The sequence below is a fragment of the Crotalus tigris genome, unplaced genomic scaffold, assembly GCF_016545835.1.
Source record: "Crotalus tigris isolate CLP2741 ecotype Arizona unplaced genomic scaffold, ASM1654583v1 scf7180000017545.3456711, whole genome shotgun sequence".
Lineage (NCBI taxonomy): Eukaryota > Metazoa > Chordata > Lepidosauria > Squamata > Viperidae > Crotalus > Crotalus tigris.
Window position 1 is genome coordinate 2,892,686 of NW_024096464.1, and position 22,453 is coordinate 2,915,138.

Genomic DNA, 22,453 nt, shown 5'->3' on the forward strand with positions numbered 1-22,453 from the left:
TCACAGTGCTGCTGTGCACAAAAAATGCGTCTGACAGTCTTGAAAACTTTTTCTGGGAAAGATGACCATGGAACCAGCAACACATGAAGAATAGAGCTTTGCCAATGCAGGTAGTTCTCAGGGTACAACCATTCATTTAGTGACCATTCAAAGTTACAGAAGCACTACAAAAGTGATGTATGGCCATTTTTCACACTTATGACCGTTGCAGGATCCAGATGGTCATGTGATCAGAATTCAGATGCTTGGCAACTGGCATGTATTTATGACAGTTGCAGTGTCCCATAGTCATGTGCTCATCTTTTGTGACCTGACAGGGAAGGTCAACGGGGAAGCCAGATTCACTTAACAACCATGTTACAAACTTAACCATTGTGGCAAGAAAGGTCATAAAATGGCGCAAAACAATTACTTTGCTTAGCAATGGAAATTTTGGGCTCAAACGTGGTCGTAAGTCAAGGACTACTTGTAGAAATAATTGCTACACAAGTGATATGTTATCTTCCCCAAAACATTTTTTTCAAGGAATGTTTTCGCGCATTCTTCTATTCTATAAATTACCTGTATACTGATTACCTGTATACAGGTAATCCTCATTTAACAGGTCATTTAATGGCCATTCAAAGTTACAACAGCACTGAAAAAAGTGACATATGACCATTTTTTACATTTATGATCTTTGTAGCATCCCCATGATATATTTATGACAGTTGTAGTGTCCCAGGGTCATGTGATCACCTTTTGCAACCTTTTGACAAGCAAAGTTAATGGGGAAGCCGGATTCACTTAACAACTGGGTTACTAACTGGTCAGCTACAGTGATTCACTTAACAACTGTGGCAAGAAAGGTTGTAAAATGGGGCACAACTCACTCAAAAAATGTCTCAACAATAGCATATCCTGTTGTGATTCCTCGCCAGCCTGTGGATCCAGCAGCTGAATCTGAGGACTCAGAGGACTCTGAGGAGGAGGGGCCTGGAGTGTCATCAGTGTTACTGTCTGAGGAGGAGCCTGGCCCCTCTACTCATGCTCAGGCTGAGACACAGCTGTGCTGGGAATTTGAGGGGGGATAGTGATGACTCACAGCTGGGTGATATCCAGGATGCTTGTAAACACCGGCAAGCAAAGAGAGCAGGACAGAGGAACGCAATGGGGCCGCTCCAGAGGCAAAGGAGTAGGCATGAGGAAAGCCACTCCTTGGGTGCATAATAAAAGGGGAGGTGTGGGAGGTGCTGGTTGCCAAAGGCAACCGTTCGGGTTAAGAATCAAGTTGCGATGAACTGTGTTTTCCTCAGGTCTGTGAGTAATAAAAGAGGTTTGAGTTTGTCCTGAGGTTTCTGCCTGCTTGATTTGAAGAGGGGTTTCTCCTTGTGAACTGAACAAGGAGCTCAAGTAGGCTGGGACAGAACATATCTTGCCTGACCTATTTGAATTGGGAAACTTCATTTGGGGGTATCTTCAAGATGGTCAAGGCAATTTGCCATCATAGCCTGCCACAGGCTGATGCTACCTTAGTGACATCCAACAGTACCATTTCTTAGTATACAGGATTATATTCCATATTGAGATTGTATGACATCTGATACTAAGAACCATGAAATTACAGTAAATAAGAGTGTCTTTGTGGCATTGACAAAATAGGAATAGGACAGGTATAACATAGTCAGAGGATGTATAAAAGATGTTCAAACAATATCAAGTCAACAGACCCATGTCCTCTGCTTCCCATATCCATCCCATCCTCCCAGAAGTGCATCAGTGAGGATTGAAGTGACAAAACTGTATGCAGTGTTCAGCATGGCTGAAATTGCATAGCTACCCTCCCAGCAGCCACTGCCAAGGACAACATTTGCCAAGAGAAGAAGTGATTGGGAGGAAAAAGGAAGATGACAGCAGTTCTTCGATCCAGATTGTGTGCCAAGGAAGTTTCTTTGACCATGGAATTTTTTGCGGAAGCTTTCCCTCCACAAATTTGGGTAACCATTTAAGTTCAATTTGAAAAGCCCCGTATGCTTTTATTTTAGGAGGGTGATTGGAGTAGATGTACAAAGAACTGTATAACAATCTCATACTTTCATCAATTCACAATCCAAGCATCAAAGGAAAATAATCCAAAGATGTTGTTGTTGTTGTTGTTGATGATGATGATTTTGCCTGTTCTTACAGTGAATGTCACAGACTTTAGATGTGGTATATTTCACTGATTTGGATTCTAAAAGGCTTTGGATACCTGGAGATACAGTGGGACTGGTGGGGGAGTTTGCAGTCAGAGGTGTCAAGTCCAATAAATGTAACACTTCTATTTGGTAAATCCCTCAGGTATCACTCAAAGAGCTTTGATTACCCTTGCCTTTATGGTTCTTTTTTTTCTTCAACACCCCCCCCCCGATTTTGTGTTTGTTTTGACTTTTCCAATTATTTTTCATCATATTAACTACAGTATATCTACTAACCTCACGTTCTTATGTTTCAATAGTAGTAATGCTGGCTATGGTGTCTTCCATGTTCCGTATTTTAAAATCCCACAAGATCTCTACTGCATGTTTTCTAAAACTTTTCAGGGATATGGTCTTAGTAATTGTTGATAACAGGCAAGCCAAACTTTTCACATAAATTCCAAGGTACAATTTTTGGAAAAAATTGGAACTTTGCAATAAAAGTAACCCGATTCTAAATGATGATCAAACAAAGGAGATCATTGTAGATTTCAGAAAGAGATGGCATAGTCATACTCCACCTCATGTAGAGGTGGTCAAACAGTATTAAGTATCTGGGGGTGCAGATAACACATGTCACTCTTAGTGAAGCATGCATACCAGCATCTGCATTTCCTGTGTTGGATGAGGAGAGCACATCTTTCTCCTTCTGTCCTGGCCACTTTTTACAGAGGCATGATTGAAAACATTTTAACAAACTGCATCACTGTCTGGTTTGGTGACAACAATGCCTCAGATAGAAAGTCCATACAGAGAACGGTAAGGACAGCCGAGAAGATCATAGCAAGCTCACTCCCTGGTATTCAGGATGCTGCTTATAAGCACTATGTGTTTAGAGCTCAAAGCATTGTTAGAGACTCCACACACCCACTTTACAGTCTGTTTCTGTTGCTCCCCTCTGGGAGGAGGTTTCGAAGTACTTCTAGTAGGGCTACCCAATTCTGTAACAGCTTTGTTTCCTATACCATCCATCTGGTAAAATCGCAAGATTCGTTTTTCTTGCCATGCACATGTATACATAACTTGAACTAGACTGTTATTACTCTGTGTCATAATATATGTGGGTATATGCATAATTATGTATGTATGTATGTATGTATGTACTGTATCTATGTATTTATGTCATATTTATGTAGTGTATATGGGAGGGGGTGACCCTTTGAGAGCTGTATGCAACAAAATTTCATTTTAATGTATGCCAATTAGTGTACATTCAAAGTGACAATAAAGTTATTATTCTATTCTGTTCTGTTCTGTTCTGTTCTATTCTATTCTATTCTATTCTATTCTATTCTATTCTATTCTAGTCTAGTCTAGTCTAGTCTAGTCTAGTCTAGTCTATTCTATTCTAGTCTAGTCTAGTCTAGTCTAGTCTATTCCTATTCTATTCTATTCTATTCTAAATTATGTCTGATGTTGCTTCAATTCAGTTTGGACAATTTTGCTACACTTGCTAATGAGATTATGTGTTCAACATTTATTTAATGTAGTTTAATCTCTGCTTAACTGGGTGTCAATTGCTGATGATCTCATTCCACTGACTAGTATAACAACAGGGTATCACCATAGAATATAAATCAACTAAAACCCTCCAAAACACTTTAAGAAAACAAAAAAATCAGTAGCCCAAGGAAGAAAAAACGAGTCATCTGCAATATACAGGGTAAGGACTCTAACAGCTATTAGGTATGACAGACAGCAAAAGACTAGCGGACCACATCCATGAACACCAACTAGCAGTGAGAAGACACAATAAAAGCTCCTTAATCCCACAACACGTGGACAGATACAACCATAATCTGAATGTGGAAACGTCAGCATTTTAGACCAAGCTAACTCTCAAAGTGCAAGGGAATTCTTGGAAAATTGGTACTCAGACAAAACAGCCATCAACAGGCACATAGAAATAAAACAACATTTGCAGACCATTGGACAGAGATAATGAAAAAGTTAAAAAGGAAACAAAGAGACCAAATTATTCATTTTTTATTTCTATTTTTAGTAGGCTTTTGACCCCACTCAACATCACATATATAATATCTATAGAACGCAATGCAGTCTTTCTGGAACATAATTATTCTTCTTGTTGATCTTTCATGTGACATAAAAACACCATCTGTTTAGTCTTTAAAATAAGGTTTATTTGTGCTAAGACTGCAAGCTTGTGGTCTTCAACATATTGTTTCTCTCTGTTCCTCCTCCCATAGTTGTGAAAATTCATAAGGCAAAGACTGAGCCATTAGGTATGCAAAAGCCTCAGATGTTTTTATAGCTAAAGATGACATGGGTGAAAAGAGGAAAAGTCAAATAACTGTGAAATAGAAATTAGAAGGTTCAGCAAGCGATTGGTTTTGAGCTCTTACAAAGCCACGCCTCTCCTGGTGGATAGGCTACTTCACTTCCTACTCAAATTATGAACTAATCCACTTCAATTCACAGCTTGGGCCAAGCAGACAAAATATACGGCTTGTTTCTGTTAGATAAATTACAGAGCAGTAGGATATGAACACTAACTTTTCTACACTTGGCTGTTTAAACTCCACCTACATTCCAAAATCTACTGCATTTCTGTTGCTATGTACAGAATCCTCATTTTCAAATCTTTTAACTTCTTTCTCTCTCTCTCTCTTTCCGCTGTCCCTGTCCTTGCTGAGATTCCTTTTCTAGAATAAGGTGAAGCTCTACCCTCATTCTACGAAAATGAATGCCTGTCTATCATGGTTGATTGTGATATTGCTTAAGATCATCCAAAACGCAGCTTGTAGACAGGCCCCTCCTCAGGGCTTCCGATATGCCTCTTACGACGTGATCATCCCAAGGAAGCTGTCTCCCAAGTATGGGCAAGAGGAACCCCAGGACGTGAGCTACCTCCTGCAGATTGAAGGGAATCCCCATGTGGTATTCCTCAGGCAAAGAAGGAGCTTCATCCCTAAGGTCTTTCCTGTCTTCACCTATGATACAGCAGGGATCCTCCAGGTGGATCACCCTTTTATCAAGGACGATTGTTTCTACCATGGATTTATACAGAGAAAGTCCTCTTCTCGAGTCACCCTCAGTACATGTTCAGGAGGACTGAGAGGTCTCTTGCAAATTGAAAATAAGACCTATGAAATTGAACCAGTCCAGGAATCTTCTACCTTTCAACACGTGGTGTTTCGGTTAGAAGTAGAGGAAGGGGCTGTCCGAATGGCTTGTGGAGTAGGACAGGAAGAGCAGGGCCATCAAGAGGACATAATTCCTGAAACAGAGCATCTGGCAAACAAAGATGTTTTGGGAAAATCCTGGTGGCCACATACGAGATACGTTAAAGTGGCAATTGTGATTGATCATGAGCGATATTTGCAGTTTCATAGAAATGAATCTTTTATTACTATGCAAGTTCTAGATATTGTCCACACTGCAAATTCATTGTATGATCCCCTTTCTGTTCATTTGTCAATAGCAGGATTAGTGATATGGTCACAAAACAACCCCATAAACATTAGTCCTATAGCAGATCACACACTTTTTTTATTTAATGAATGGAGAAAAAAAAATCTGCTTAACATTTTTAAAAATGATGTTGGTCACTTATTTGCATACATGGATTTTGGAGCAAGTGTAGGACTTGCATATGTTGGAACTATATGTAGCAGTTACTTCGCAAGTGCTATTGAATCCTATAGAACTCCCAGTTTGTTTTATATTTCTTTCATATTTGCCCACGAACAGGGACATGTTCTTGGAATGCAACATGATGGTCAATTTTGTCATTGTGAAAAGAGTGAATGCATTATGGCACCATATGCAACACAGTCTGATAAATTTAGTAACTGTAGTTATAAGGATTACTTCCACCATAGAAACACTGACTGTTTATTTGTCCCACCAGACACTAACACAACTTCTAAATTTCAATCCTGTGGTAACAAAATAGTGGAAAATGGAGAGCAGTGTGACTGTGGGTCAGAATCACAATGCAAGTCAGATCCCTGCTGTCAAGCTAATTGTAGCTTTCATCCTGCTGCTGTTTGTTCCTTGGGTCTGTGCTGTGCTAACTGCCAATATCGTCAACATGGAACTGTTTGCAGAGAAAAAATTAGTAGTTGTGATCTTCCTGAATATTGCAATGGGACTTCAGAGCACTGTCCAGAAGATGTGCATGTGCAAGATGGTGCCGTGTGCCATGATGGAGTGTATTGCTATCATGGGAACTGCACAACTCACGATATGCAGTGCAAAATGATGTTCAGTAGTGGAGCAACAGTCGCTTCTGAAGTATGTTTCAGAGAAGTGAATAATAAGGGTGATCGCTTTGGCAACTGTGGGCTTAAACATGGAATTTACAAGAAATGTAATCCTGGGGATATCCTGTGTGGCCGTATCCAGTGTAAAAATATACGAATGCCTTCTTTGGAGGATCACAGTACAATAATTCATACTTCCACCGGAATTAATCAATGCTGGGGCACTGACTACCACCCTGGGATGAAGGTGAATGATATTGGAGCAGTGAGAGATGGTGTTCCTTGTGGCAATAACATGATGTGTATTGAGGGTAGTTGTGTCAATGTGTCCATTCTGAAATATGACTGTAATGTCACAATGTGCCACAATCGGGGAGTATGTAACACTCTGAAACACTGTCACTGTGATGTTGGATGGGCCCCTCCAGACTGTAGCAATACAGGCTATGGAGGTAGCATAGACAGTGGGCCACCTCCAGTTAAGGTGCAGGCTAAAGCTTATATGAAAATGCCAGCTATAACTGGAATACTGTGTGCATTTTGTTTCATCATTGTTTCTATTGGCCTGGTTATTTGGTTCAAGGATGGGCTGAGAAACCGAATTGGAAAATTTCAGGGAAGAGTCCATGCTACGAAATCAAAAGATGAAGCAACAACAGTGTAACTCACCCTTGCTTAGAATGCACATCACATCCAGTATAGTCATGGGATTTAACAGTCAGATTGAAAAACAAAGACATTCAAAATTTTATTGTTTAAAGCTATCTCTCAAGACACATTTCTTTTTGGAAATTTGGCTTCTTCGAAGGGGAAGAACCTTCACCCGTGATCTATGTAAAGTACAGTTCACTGAGAATAAGTCAAGGAAATATCTCATTTGTAATGTGAAATAGATTGTTTTCGTTCTGCATCTTAAAACTTTGTTTCTTCAAATTGGAAGGAAGAGATAATCCAGAGGCTGCTTGTTCCAGTGTGATGGTTCCTAGTTCCTATCAACATGCAGGAAGTTGTAGTAGCAAGAAAACACAATTAAAATCCATTAGCACCTTTATTCTTTCTTCATTTTCTGCTAGAATATTTTATTCTCACTAATAATTAGTCCAGTCAGTCATTGTAATAGATCAAACCTGTTGTCTCTCTTGCTGAAAGTCAGAACATTTCTTTCCAGGATTGATGAAAAACTGAAGGAGGCTTTCCTCCTGTCTCACCAAAGACATTGCCTGAAAAATCTGCTACAGATGGATTGAAGGGGGCTTACTCTGTAGCCAGATAAAGACTTTTTAAACACTTCAGTGAAATTTAAATGAACTTCAGAATCATCTGAAACTGCTTGATTGAGTCTAGTTGTGGGTCGACCTGCATTATCATCAATGGACCTCTGAAGAGAACTCTCCAGGGTAGCCTTGAAAATGAAGCATCTGAGCTGCAGATACCTCAACCAATAGCCAACTATACCAACAGTACATTGGATATCAAAGAAAGATGGAGAGGCATTATTGATCATAGATAATTTGGGCTGCCAACACAGCTCTGCACACTGACCCTTCTCTAACTCTGCCCCGGTAAGATAATTGATGAAATTATTATGGGCATTCAGTATTGTAAAGCCACTCAGTGACAATTGGAGAAATGCATCTCCAGCATGTCTTTTATTCAGTTATAACTTTTCTCATCAGTTCTACTATGATTCATCTATTTAAATAAAAGGTTCTTTAGGATTTTACCCCACTTGAAATATTAGCTTTCAGTGTCATCAGTGTACCCATTTACCACCTCCTTCATACTGCAGCACACACACACACACACACACACACACACACACACACAAAGTACAACACCTTCATATAAACAAATTTCATAGACTCCCTGCCCTGCTGCTGTTCATCGGGTAGAGGAGCCCTTCATTCCTCTATCACCAACTCCTCCTCTGGCCCTCGCCCAGAAGGAAGAATCAATCGATTTATAATGGTAACCCAATAAAAAATGGAACCAAATTGTTTCTTCCTTCCTTTTTCTTTCCTTCTCAGGACACCCATAAGGCACTTTTCCCAGATACGTTATTCCAAAAACAAATTGAGACGCACCACGCAAACAATCACGAGGACATCCCCAGCGTGGCTCCCTCTCCCTTCTCCATCTTAATGGCAATCTTAACTGGGCAAACCACCCTTTTGCTTCCAAGGCTGGAGATTTGTGCTTATGTTCATCAGAGATCCAGACTATTAACAAAGAAGAAAGTCCACCAGTGAATCAGCCCTGAATACAGCAGATGTTCTTGCACAAAGATCTTTTCCTTCCTTGATTCATTGCTATATAACTCAGCTTGTGGTTTTTCTTCTTCAAAAATAGATAGATAGATAACCTTTATTGTCATTTTTTTCCCTATGGGCACAATGGCACACATTAAAAATGAAATTTAGTTGCTTCCTCTCAATGTGTACAAATACATATCACACATGTAAAACATACTATATACAACATATGTATAGACCTACACCCTTACATATAAGTAACATAAATATTATTCACTGTCCATCTTGAATACATAACAGAAGGAGGAAGCTTTAGAGTTCACAAGGTTAATACTGTATGGAACAAAGCTGTGACTGAATCTGGATGTTCTGTTTCGGATACCACAGAGCCTCCGCCCAGAAGGTAACAAGGAAAAAAGGTCGTGAAGAGGATGTGTAGTGTCCCAGACAATCTTGGGGACCCTGCTCAAGCAAGTCTTATGTGCTATGTCCTGGATGGAAGGGAGGGAACTGCCAATGATCTTTTCAGCCATCCTCATCACTCTCTGCACTGCCTTCCTGTCTGAAGCAGTGATGCTTCCAAACCAAACAGTGATGCTGTATGACAGGATGCTCTCGATCGTCCCTCTGTAGAAAGTGGTAAGGACAGGGGAAGGAAGATGTGCTTTTCTCATGCGATGCAGAAAATGCAGGTGCTTCTGTGCCCGCTTCACCAGTGTTTTGCTGTTGAGCGACCAAGCCAGTCTACTTGTTAACTGTACACCCAGAAATTTGATGCTGGTAACCATCTCCACAGGTGAATCATTAATGCACAGAGAGGTGTGACTGTGCCTGCCTTTTCTGAAATCAACAATGACCTTTTTGGTTTTTCCAGTGTTTAAAACTAGACTGTTTTCCTTACACCGGTTCACCAAACCCTCAACCTCCTTACGGTAAGCCCCATCATTATCGTCATGAAAAAGCTGTGTCTTGACTCTTTGGTAACCAAGATCTCCATATTACTAGGTTTAATTGGCAGTCCTTAGCTGCTTTGTGCTCTACTGATGCATTTTTAAATTGTGGAGAAATGGCATCACATCCAAAACATGTCACACTACGTAAATGAAATCGAATTACAGTGTAGAGTGACTGTAACAGCCACTATGAAGGAGAGAGAGCAGAAGACTAGCAGACCACATCTATGAACACCAATTAGCAGTGAGATGACACAATAAAACTCCTTAATTCTATAACACGTGGATAGATTTGACCATAATTTGAATGGGGAAATGGTAACATCCTTGACCAAGTTATATCCCAGATTTTTGGAATCTAATTTTAGTAGGCTTTTGACCCCACTCAATATGTGATGTATTGAATCTGTAGTAGGCAATGCAGTCTTTTTGAACAGGACAATAATTCTTCTTGTTGCTGTTTCATGTAGATTAAAACCATATTATATTATACATGACACATGTGTAAAAGCCCTTCTGCTATTTTTCTTGCTTTTTCTTGTATCTTGCTCTACCCTTTCAAAAATGAAAAAGAATTCAGTGCGATCAGCCTTTGAAGTGGGGTTCTTGTGCAAAGAATGCAAGTTTACATTTTATTATTTATTTATTTACAAATATTTATATGCCGCCCAATCCCAAAGGACTCAGGGCGGCGTACAAAGTTAAAAACAGTCATAAAACAATAAAATAATCCAGTCGTACCGTGAGTCCGATCATATCCCGGCCCACTGGGGACATCAGCCCCAGGCCTGCCGGAACAGGAGAGTTTTAACGGCTTTCTTAAAGGCCAGCAGGGTGGGAGCAGTTCGAACCTCGGGGGGAAGTTGATTCCACCAGGTCGGAGCCACCACAGAAAAGGCCCTTCCCTGAGGGCCCGCCAGCCGACATTGTCTGGCTGACGGGACCTGAAGGAGGCCCAATCTATGGGACCTCACCGGTCTCTGGGAGCTGTGTGGCAGAATGCGGTCCTGTAAGTAACCTGGCCCTATGCCATGAAGGGCTTTGAAGGTGATAACCAACACCTTGAATTGCGTCCGGAGATCCACAGGAAGCCAGTGCAGCTCGCGGAGGATAGGTGACACGTGGGCGTACCTTGGCGTGCCCACAATCGCTCTCGCGGCTGCGTTCTGAACCAACTGCAGCCTCCGAACGCCCTTCAAGGGTAGCCCCATGTAGAGCGCGTTACAGTAATCCAGTCTTGAGGTGACAAGGGCATGAGTGACTGTGAGTAAAGCCTCCCGGTCCAAATAAGGCCGCAACTGGTGCACTAGGCGAACCTGTGCAAAGGTCCCCCTGGCCACAGCCGATAGATGTTGTTCCAAATTTAGCTGTGAGTCCAGGAGGACACCCAAGTTGCGTGCCTGCACTGAGGGAGGTAAATTTGCCCCCCCCCAGGACTAAAGATGGACCATCCAGTTGGCCTTTGGGAGGCAAGACCCAGAGCCACTCGGTCTTGTCAGGGTTGAGTCTAAGCCTGTTCACCCCCATCCAGACCCTCACATCTTCCAGGCACCGGCACATCACGTCGACTGCTTCACTGAAAGGACACGGGGTGGAGATATACAATTGGGTATCATCCGCATACTGATGATACCTCACCCCGTGTCGCCGAATGATATCACCCAGCGGTTTCATGTAGATGTTAAAAAGGAGGGGGGACAGGACCGAGCCCTGAGGCACCCCATAATCGAGGCGCCTAGGGGTCGATCTCTGTCCGCCCGCCAACACCAACTGCGACCTGTCAGAGAGGTAGGAGGAGAACCACCGCAATACGGTGCCGCCCACCCCCACCTTTCCGAGACAACGCAGAAGGATACCATGGTCGATGGTATCGAAAGCCGCTGAGAGGTCAAGAAGCACCAGGATAGAGGAATAACCCCTATCCCGGGCTCGCCAGAGATCATCGGTCAGTGCGACCAAAGCAGTCTCAGTGCTGTAGCCGGGCCTGAAACCAGATTGAAAAGGGTCCAGATAATTGGTTTCATCCAAGGATCACAAGAGTTGAGACGCCACCACCTTCTCTACAACCTTCCCCACAAAAGGGAGGTTGGAGACGGGACGAAAGTTCTTCAAAACAGCTGGGTCCAGGGAAGGCTTCTTGAGGAGGAGCCTCACCACCGCTTCCTTTAAAGGTTGCGGGAAAGACCCCTCCATCAAGGAGGCGTTGATTATCGCCTGGAGCCAGCCTCGTGTCACCTCCCTACTGGCAGAAACCAGCCAGGAGGGGCACGGGTCCAATAAACAGGTGGCGGCATTCATTGCCCTCACGGCCTTGTCCACTTCATCAGGGGTCACAGGCTCAAACTCACTCCAGATAACATGACTAAGACCAGCCCCTGACAACTTGGCTGGCACTGCCCAGTCGGAGTCCAGGTCTCTCTGAATCTGAGTGATTTTGTCCGACAGAAACTGAACAAACTCCTCAGCTCTCCCCTGCAAGGGTTCCTCCGCCTCCTCCACTTTAAGAAGGGATCGGGTCACCCTAAACAAGGCGGCCGGGCGAGATTCTGCGGATGCAATAAGTGCGGAAAAGTGAACACGCTTTGCCGCCCTTATCGCCACTAAATAAGTCCTAAGATAGGCTCTTAATAGTGATCGGTCAGATTCAGAGTTACTGGCCCTCCAACGTCGCTCTAGACGTCTCTTGTGGCGCTTCATCTCCCGGAGCTCCTCAGTAAACCAAGGGGCCCTCCAGGGACCACCACCACAGAGAGGTCGCAAAGGCGCAATTCGATCCAGGGCCCCGGACGCCGCCTCATTCCAGGCCGCAACCAGGGACCCGGACGAGTTGTGGACAAGGGAGTCAGGTATTTCCCCAAGCTCCTCCTGGAACCGATCTGGGTCCATTAGGCGCCTGGGGCGGAACCACCTAGTCGGCTCCCTCTCCCTGCGATGGGGGAGTGATGCTCTGAAGTCCAGCCTCAATAGGAAATGATCTGTCCATGACAAGGGCGAGATCTCTATTCCCCTTAATTCCAGATCATGTCTCCATTGCCCCGAGAGAAACACAAGGTCGAGTGTGTGACCACCCCTATGAGTTGGATCCTGAATTACCTGGGTCAGGTCCATGGTTGCCATGGAAGCCATGAACTCCTGCGCCGCCTCTGAGCGATTGCCCACAATGCTTGTAAATTTCATCAGATCCAAGCTTTGGGGGAAAATATCTGAAAAACAACAGTATTTTGAGTATAGGAATTGTTTTCTGTAGTCACCGTACAACTTCCATTCCCAAATCTTCTCTTAGTTGCTGTCAATCATTCCTGGCATCATTCCTTCCTATTGCAAAATCAACTGATTAGCCAATTAAATTCATATATCTTCCCCTACACAGAGCTTCTGTCTAAAGCTCTGAAAATGTGAATAAAATTTCAATTGTTTAATGATCCTTCATACTAGGTGTTCTAGAGCTAAATAGCAAAACTAACCTATAAATTTGATGTTTTCATGATAGATTGTGGTGCCCTCCTGGATTTGAAGATCAGACTGGTATGCTTCTGTCTGTCTGTCTGTCTGTCTGTCTATCTGTCTGTCTGTCTCCTCAATTCAATACGGGTGAAAATTATTAAGGCAAAGGCGAGACCATTTGGTATGTAAAAAGCTTCAGTAAGTTTTGTAGCTAAATGACCTTGTGCATGGAAGAAAAATCAAATGGCCTTGAAGTACAAATTATAAGGTTAAGCAGGTTATTGGTTTTGAGCTCTTACAAAGCCAGACCTCTCCTGCTGTGATAGGTTACTTCACTGTCCACTCAAATTATGAACTAATCAACTTCAATTCACACCTTCAGCCAACCAGAAAAAAATACACAGTTCATTCCTGTAGATAAACTAGATAACAGTAGGATAAGAACACTAATCAAGCTGTTTGGAGTTATCCTGGGAACTTGCACAATTTAAATAAGGAGTGACCATAATAACATTTCATAAATATTGCTTTGCTTTTGTAGTCTATATTTGATTCTTTAAACTCCTCCTACATTCCAAAATCTATTGCATCTGTTGCTATGTACAGTATAGAATCCTCAGTTTCAAATCTTTTAACTTTTCTCTCTCTCTCTCTTTCCTCTGTCCCTGTTCTTGCAGAGATTCCTTTTCTAGAATAAGGTGAGGCTCTAATTCTACGAAAATGAGGACCTGTATGTCATGGTTGATTGTGATATTGCTTAAGATTATCCAAAACGCAGCTTGTAGACAGGCCCCTCCTTAGGGCTTCCGATATGCCTCTTACGACGTGATCATCCCAAGGAAGTTGTCTCCCAAGTATGGGCAAGAGGAACCCCAGGACGTGAGCTACCTCCTGCAGATTGAAGGGAATCCCCATGTGGTATTCCTCAGGCAAAGAAGGAACTTCATCCCTAAGGTCTTTCCTGTCTTCACCTATGATACAGCAGGGATCCTCCAGGTGGATCACCCTTTTATCAAGGACGATTGTTTCTACCATGGATTTATACAGAGAAAGTCCTCTTCTCGAGTCACCCTCAGTACATGTTCAGGAGGACTGAGAGGTCTCTTGCAAATTGAAAATAAGACCTATGAAATTGAACCAGTCCAGGAATCTTCTACCTTTCAACACGTGGTGTTTCGGTTAGAAGTAGAGGAAGGGGCTGTCCGAATGGCTTGTGGAGTAGGACAGGAAGAGCAGGGCCATCAAGAGGACATAATTCCTGAAACAGAGCATCTTGCAAACAAAGATATTTTGGGAAAATCCTGGTGGCCACATACGAGATATGTTAAAGTGGCAATTGTGATTGATCATGAGCGATATTTGCAGTTTCATAGAAATGAATCTTTTATTACTATGAAAGTTCTAGATATTGTCCACACTGCAAATTCATTCTATGATTCCCTTTCTGTTCATTTGTCAATAGCAGGATTAATGATCTGGTCACAAAACAACCCCATAAACATTACCTCTTCATCAGGTAGCACACTTCATTTGTTTAATAATTGGAGAGAAAACCATCTTCTTAAAATTTTAAAAAATGATGTTGGTCACTTATTTGCATATAAGCATTTTGGGCAAACTGTAGGACTTGCATATGTTGGAACTATATGTAGTAGTTATTGGGCAAGTGCTATAGAATCCTATAGAACTCAGAGTTTGTTTTTGATTTCTGAAATATTTGCCCATGAACTGGGACACAATCTTGGAATGAGACATGATACTCAATTTTGTCATTGTGGAAAGCTTAATTGCATTATGGTACCATATGCAGTAGAGACTGATAAATTTAGTAACTGCAGTTATAAGGATTATTTCTACCGTAGAAACACTGACTGTTTATTTGTCCCACCAGACACTCACACAACTTTTAAATTTGAATCCTGTGGTAACAAAATAGTGGAAAATGGAGAGCAGTGTGACTGTGGGTCAGAAACACAATGCAAGTCAGATCTCTGCTGTCAAGCTAATTGTTTGTTGCGCCCTACTGCTGTTTGTTCCTTGGGTCTGTGCTGTTCTAATTGCCAATATAGTCAACATGGAACTGTTTGTAGAGAGAAGATTAGTAGTTGTGATCTTCCTGAATATTGCAATGGGACTTCAGGGCACTGTCCAGAAGATGTGCATGTGCAAGATGGTGCCGTATGCCATGATGGCATGTATTGCTATCACGGGAACTGCATAACTCATGATATGCAGTGCAAAATAATGTTCAGTAGTGGAGCAACAGTCGCTTCTGAAGTATGTTTCAGAGAAGTGAATAATAAGGGTGATCGCTTTGGCAACTGTGGGCTTAAACATGGAGTTTACAAGAAATGTAATCCTGGGGATATCCTGTGTGGCCGTATCCAGTGTAAAAATATACAAATGCCTTCTTTGGAGGATCACAGTACAATAATTCATACTTCCACCGGAGTTAATCAATGCTGGGGCACTGACTACCACCCTGGGATGAAGGGGAATGATATTGGAGCAGTGAGAGATGGTGTTCCTTGTGGCAATAACATGATGTGTATTGAGGGTAGTTGTGTCAATGTGTCCATTCTGAAATATGACTGTAATGTCACAATGTGCCACAATCGGGGAGTATGTAACACTCTGAAACATTGTCACTGTGATGTTGGATGGGCCCCTCCAGACTGTGGCAATAAGGGCTATGGAGGTAGCATAGACAGTGGGCCACCTCCAGCTAAAGCTAATATTAAAATGTCAGCTGTAGCTGGAATACTGTGTGCATTTTGTTTCATAATTGTTTGTTTTGCCCTGGTTATCTGCTTCAAAAAATCTGGAAATTTTCAGGGAAGAGTCCATGCTATGAAATAAAAATATGAAGGAACACCAATGTAACTCATCTCCGGTAAAAATGTAAAATACATCCAATATAATCATGGGATTTAACACTCTATTTGAAAAACAAAGACATTCAAAATTTTATTGTTTAAAGCTATCTCTCAAGACACATTTCTTTTTGGAAATTTGGCTTCTTCGAAGGGGAAGAACCTCCACCCATGATCTATGTAAAGTAGAGTTCACTGAGAATAAGTCAAGGAAATATCTCATTTGTAACGTGAAATAGATGGTTTTCGTTTTGCATCTTAAAACTTTGTTTCTTCAAATTGGAAGGAAGAGATAATCCAGAGGCTGCTTGTTCCAGTGTGATGGTTCCTAGTTCCTATCAACATGCAGGAAGTTGTAGTAGCAAGAAAACACAATTAAAATCCATTAGCACCTTTACTCTTTCTTCATTTTCTGCTAGAATATTTTATTCTCACTAATAATTAGTCCAGTCAGTCATTGTAATAGATCAAACCTGTTGTCTCTCTTGCTGAAAGTCAGAACATTTCTTTCCAGGATTGATGAAAAACTGAAGGAGGCTTTCCTCCTGTCTCACCAAAGACATTGCCTGAAAAATCTGCTACAGATGGATTGAAGGGGGCTTACTCTGTAGCCAGATAAAGACTTTTTAAACACTTCAGTGAAATTTAAATGAACTTCAGAATCATCTGAAACTGCTTGATTGAGTCTGGTTGTGGGTTGACCTGCATTATCATCAATGGACCTCTGAAGAGAACTCTCCAGGGTAGCCGTGAAAATGAAGCATCTGAGCTGCAGATACCTCAACCAATAGCCAATTATACCAACAGTACATTGGATGTCAAAGAAAGATCGAGAGGCATTGTTGATGATAGATAATTTGGGCTGCCAACACAGCTCTGCACACTGACCCTTCTCTAACTCTGCCCCGGTAAGATAATTGATGAAATTATTATGGGCATTCAGTATTTTGAAGCCACTCAGTGACAATTGGAGAAATGCATCTCCAGCATGTCTTTTATTCAGTTATAACTTTTCTCATCAGTTCTACTATGATTCATCTATTTAAATAAAAGGTTCTTTAGGATTTTACCCCACTTGAAATATTAGCTTTCAGTGTCATCAGTGTACCCATTTACCACCTCCTTCATACTGCAGCACACACACACACACACACACACACACACACACACACAAAGTACAACACCTTCATATAAACAAATTTCATAGACTCCCTGCCCTGCTGCTGTTCATCGGGTAGAGGAGCCCTTCATTCCTCTATCACCAACTCCTCCTCTGGCCCTCGCCCAGAAGGAAGAATCAATCGATTTATAATGGTAACCCAATAAAAAATGGAACCAAATTGTTTCTTCCTTCCTTTTTCTTTCCTTCTCAGGACACCCATAAGGCACTTTTCCCAGATACGTTATTCCAAAAACAAATTGAGACGCACCACGCAAACAATCACGAGGACATCCCCAGCGTGGCTCCCTCTCCCTTCTCCATCTTAATGGCAATCTTAACTGGGCAAACCACCCTTTTGCTTCCAAGGCTGGAGATTTGTGCTTATGTTCATCAGAGATCCAGACTATTAACAAAGAAGAAAGTCCACCAGTGAATCAGCCCTGAATACAGCAGATGTTCTTGCACAAAGATCTTTTCCTTCCTTGATTCATTGCTATATAACTCAGCTTGTGGTTTTTCTTCTTCAAAAATAGATAGATAGATAACCTTTATTGTCATTTTTTTCCCTATGGGCACAATGGCACACATTAAAAATGAAATTTAGTTGCTTCCTCTCAAAGTGTACAAATACATATCACACATGTAAAACATACTATATACAACATATGTATAGACCTACACCCTTACATATAAGTAACATAAATATTATTCACTGTCCATCTTGAATACATAACAGAAGGAGGAAGCTTTAGAGTTCACAAGGTTAATACTGTATGGAACAAAGCTGTGACTGAATCTGGATGTTCTGCTTCGGATACCACAGAGCCTCCGCCCAGAAGGTAACAAGGAAAAAAGGTCGTGATGAGGATGTGTAGTGTCCCAGACAATCTTGGGGACCCTGCTCAAGCAAGTCTTATGTGCTATGTCCTGGATGGAAGGGAGGGAACTGCCAATGATCTTTTCAGCCATCCTCATCACTCTCTGCACTGCCTTCCTGTCTGAAGCAGTGATGCTTCCAAACCAAACAGTGATGCTGTATGACAGGATGCTCTCGATCGTCCCTCTGTAGAAAGTGGTAAGGACAGGGGAAGGAAGATGTGCTTTTTCATAGATAATTTGGGCTGCCAACACAGCTCTGAACACCGACCTTTCTCTAACTCTGCCCCAGTAAGATAATTGATGAAATTATTATGGACGTTCAGTATTGCGAAGATACTCAGTGACAATTGGAGAAATACATCTCCAGTGTGTGTTATTCAGTTATAACTTTTCTCATCATAGTTCTACTATGATTGATCTGTTTTGAATAAAAGGTTCTTTAGGATTTTACCCCACTGAAAACATTATCTTTCAGTTTCATCAGTCTACTGATCCACAGCCTACTTACAAACTGCAGCGCACAAACACACTCAGTACAACACGTTCATATAAACAAATTCTCATAGATTCCCTCTCCTGCTGCTCTTTATCTGGTAGACCAGTGGTTCTCAACCTTCCTAATGGTGCGACCCTTTAATACAGTTCCTCATGTTGTGGTGACCCCCAACCATAAAATTATTTTCGTTGCTACTTCATAACTGTAATTTTGCTACTGTTATGAATCGTAATGTAAATATCTGATATGCAGGGTTTATTTTCATTGTTACGAATTGAACATAATTAAAGCATAGTGATTAATCACAAAAACAATATAGCAATGCTCACTGGAGAAGCTTACTCTTTCTTGCTCAAAAATGTTGGGAGGGAGGGAAGGGGAAAGGAAGGAAGGAGAAAGAGATTGAAGGGGAAGGGATGGAGATGGAGATGGAAGGAAGGAAGGAAGATTGAAGGGAAAAGGAAGGAGATTGAAGGGGAAAGGAAGGAAGGAAGGAAGGAAGGAAGGAAGGAAGGAAGGAAGGAAGGAAGGAAGGAAGGAAGGAAGATTGAAGGGGAAAGGAAGGAAGATTGAAGGGGAAAGGAAGGAGATTGAAGAGGGAAGGGAGGAAGGAAGGAAGAAGGAAGGAAGGAAGGAAGGAAGGAAGGAAGGAAGGAAGGAAGGAAGGAAGGAAGGAAGGAAGGAGAGATTGAAGGGAAAGGGATGGAGATGGAAATGGAAGGAAGGAAGGAAGATTGAAGGTGAAAGGAAGGAGATGGAGAAGGAAGGACACTGAAGGGGAAGAAAGGAAGGAAGGAAGGAAGGAAGGAAGGAGAGAGAGATTGAAGGAGAAGGGATAGAGATGGAAGGAAGGAAGATTGAAGGGGAAAGGAAGGAAGGAAGATTGAAGGGGAAAGGAAGGAGATGGAGAAGGAAGGAGATTGAAGGGAGGAGGCACTGCCAAGAATGCACAAGCAGCTCCGCACAATTGCCCGGGGGGGGAGGCTCTGGTGGAGAGCCTGGTGGAGAGCCAAGTGGCGGCACATCTGGGGCCTCGGAAGCTGCGTGGAGGATCCGCGCACCTCAGAGCCGCTGGCTTCCCTCTCACACCTGCCAACCTGGAGCCCCCCATCCTCATCCTGGTACCTTTTGCCCTCTCCCAGCCGCCCCCCTGGGACCTGCCCGCCCCTCCATCCTCCTGAGCACCATCACAGTGGCAGGGTTGTGGGAGCCCCTTTCCACACCGCGCAGACCATCGCATGCGAGAGGGGCGTGGCCAGAGTGCCAGCTCTCGCTCGGAAGGCGCCGCTTCTCCCCTTCCGGCCCAGCCAGCTGGCCTCCGACGCACATGCGGGCATCACCGCTGCCTTGCCCTCTTCCCCATCCCCTGGCCGCTTCCAGAACCCAGAGCCCAGTGAGCCGGGAAGGAGCCGCTCCTGCCCGGCAGCCCCACAGCCACGCCGGGTGCCAGAGGGCTGAGGCAGCCTCTGATGGCGAGGGAAGCTGGCCGGGTGGCATGGGGGAGGCTCCCGCGCAGCACGGAGCATGGCCGGGCAACCAGGAGGCATGAAGACCGGCTCGGTGCTGCAGCTCAGCTCAGCATGCAGTGGCAGCAGCGGCGGAGCAGCCCAGCGGCAGAGCCAGCAGCGGCGCAGACCTGGCTTGGCTCGGACCGGCCACTGAGCCAGCCCAGGGTGGCGTTGGGGGCACGCACAATGGTGCTGCAGTGGCAGGAGCAGGCGCTGTCGGAGGAGAAGGGCACCCTGGAGGAGGAGGAGCCAGCAGAGGAGGAGGAGGAGGGTGGCGGCAGTGGCAGCCGGATAGACGAGCAGTGTCTCGGTTTCTAAGACCATCGGAAATATGTGTTTTCCAATGATCTTAGGCGACCCCTGTGAAAGTGTCATTCGACCTCCAAAAGCATCACGACTCACAGATTGAGAACTGCTGTGGTAGACGGTCCTTTCCTTCCTCTCACCCAGAAGGAACAATCAGTCAATTTATAATGGTAACTCAACAAAGAAATGGTGCCATGTTGCTTCTTCCTTCCTTCTTCATATGTGAAAAGAATGTCGAATGCCTGGAGGAAGCTCACTCATCTCTCATGTTGGGTGAAGCAGGAGTGGATGATACAAACCTAGTACTGCCAATAGGGTAGTTCACATAGCCTGTAAGCTAGACCGGCTATTCCTGGTCATGAAGAGAGGGTGGGTGAATTGGGAATTTATTATCAGTCCTAGTACCTAATGCCAGTCCATTCCTGTTGCAGGCTGGTGAATGAACATTTGGGCAAGCGGATAGGGGCCAGCCTTAGGATTCTCTTCCAATCTTTGCTGCTAAAATTCTCCACAAGGAACTATGGGAAAAAACAAACCTCTCTACAAAGGACCAAGGGACAAAACTTGTGTAGTAAGTGATTCCTTGTGGATGCTTTTTTCCCCCCTTAGGCTCTTGTGGAAGCTTTCCCTCTAAAAAAAAAAAAAAAGATAAATCATTCAAGTTCATTCCGAAAAGCCACAGATCAGAGGAACAAATGAAGAAAGGATATTTATACATATGCTTTTGTTTTAGGAGGGAGTTTGGAGTAGATGTGCAAAGAACTGTGTAACAATGCCATAGTTCCACCAATTCACAACCCAACCATCACAGGAAAATAATCAAAAGTTGATGATCATAATAACAATGATAATGATTATCTCTACTCATACAGTGAACGTCATGGAGTTTTGTTTGGGCATGTTCGAACTGCAGGCTTCGTAATCCTGGAGGTACAGTGGGGTGGGTGGGGGAGTTTGCAGTCAGTGGTGTCAAGTCCAGTAAGTGTAACACTTTCAAATATTGCTCTGTATTTTAAAATCCCACAAGATCTCAATCTGCATCTTTTCTGAAACATTTTTGGGTATATGGTCCTAGTAATTGTTGATAACAGTCGAGCTGAACTTTTCATAAAGTAAATTCCAAATCATGGTTTTTGAATTTGTTTTAGAATAGAATAGAATAGAACAAAACAGAACAGAACAGAACAGAACAGAACAGAACAGAACAGAATAGAATAGAATAGAATAGAATAGAATAGAATAGAATAGAGCTGGAAGGGACCTCAAGCAGCAGAACCTATACCATCTCAGACTGTCCAGTCTCTTCTTAAAAACCTCCAGTGATGGAGCACCCACAATTTCTGAAGGGAAGCTATTCCACTGATTAATTGTCCTCACTGTTAGGAACTTTCTCCTTAGTCCCAGGTTGCTTCTCTCTTTGATCAGTTTCCAACCATTGTTTCTTGCCCTGCCATCTGATGCTTTGGAGAATAATTTGACTCCCTCTTCTTTCCGGCAGCCTCTCAAATACTGGAATACTGCTATCACAGTGGTTCTCAACCTGTGGGTCGGGACCCCATTTGGGGTCGAACGACCATTTCATGGGGGTCGCCAAACAACGCAGTCCGCCATTTTTTTCCCCTTTTCCTTAGCTGTGCTACTCCCTTTTGTTCTATTGGCTTTTGAAAGCCAATAGAATAGACTCTCTTGAATAGAGTCTAATTCTATTGGCTTTCAAAAGCCAATAGGAATTGTCCAAGCTGTCTCTGCCCTGCTGAGCCCGCCAAAAGTCCCATTCTGCAAACGGTACTGCACCAGTTGAGTAGTCCTCGACTTACGACCGGTTGAGTAGTCCTTGACGTACGACCGGTTGGGGGTCGCGGCATTAAAAAGGTTGAGAACCACTGTGCTATCATGTCATCCCTATTTCTTCTTTTCTTTAGACTAGCTAAACCCAAATTCTGCAATCATTCTTCGGATGTTTTAGTCTCCAAGCCATGGATCATCTTAGTTGCTCTTCTCTGAACTTTTTCCAAAGTCTCAACATCTTTTTTGTAGTAAGTGGTCAAAATTGGTTGCAGTATTCCAGGTGTGGTCTAAGTAGGGTTTTATAAAGTGGTACAAATAGTTTGTGTGATCTTGATTCTATGCCTCTGTTT

General features: G+C 43.0%; 1 protein-coding gene and 1 pseudogene across 1 annotated transcript; both read left to right on the top strand.

Annotated features, from left to right (window-relative positions):
• Window positions 1-4,916: 4,916 nt before the first annotated feature.
• Window positions 4,917-7,106, top strand: LOC120304211 (disintegrin and metalloproteinase domain-containing protein 20-like). The gene has a single exon (XM_039334520.1). The coding sequence runs from the start codon at window positions 4,917-4,919 to the stop codon at window positions 7,104-7,106; it is 2,190 nt and encodes a 729-aa protein (XP_039190454.1).
• A 6,705-nt stretch (window positions 7,107-13,811) lies between these two features.
• Window positions 13,812-15,950, top strand: LOC120304216 (annotated as a pseudogene).
• The last annotated feature ends 6,503 nt before the right edge of the window (window positions 15,951-22,453 follow it).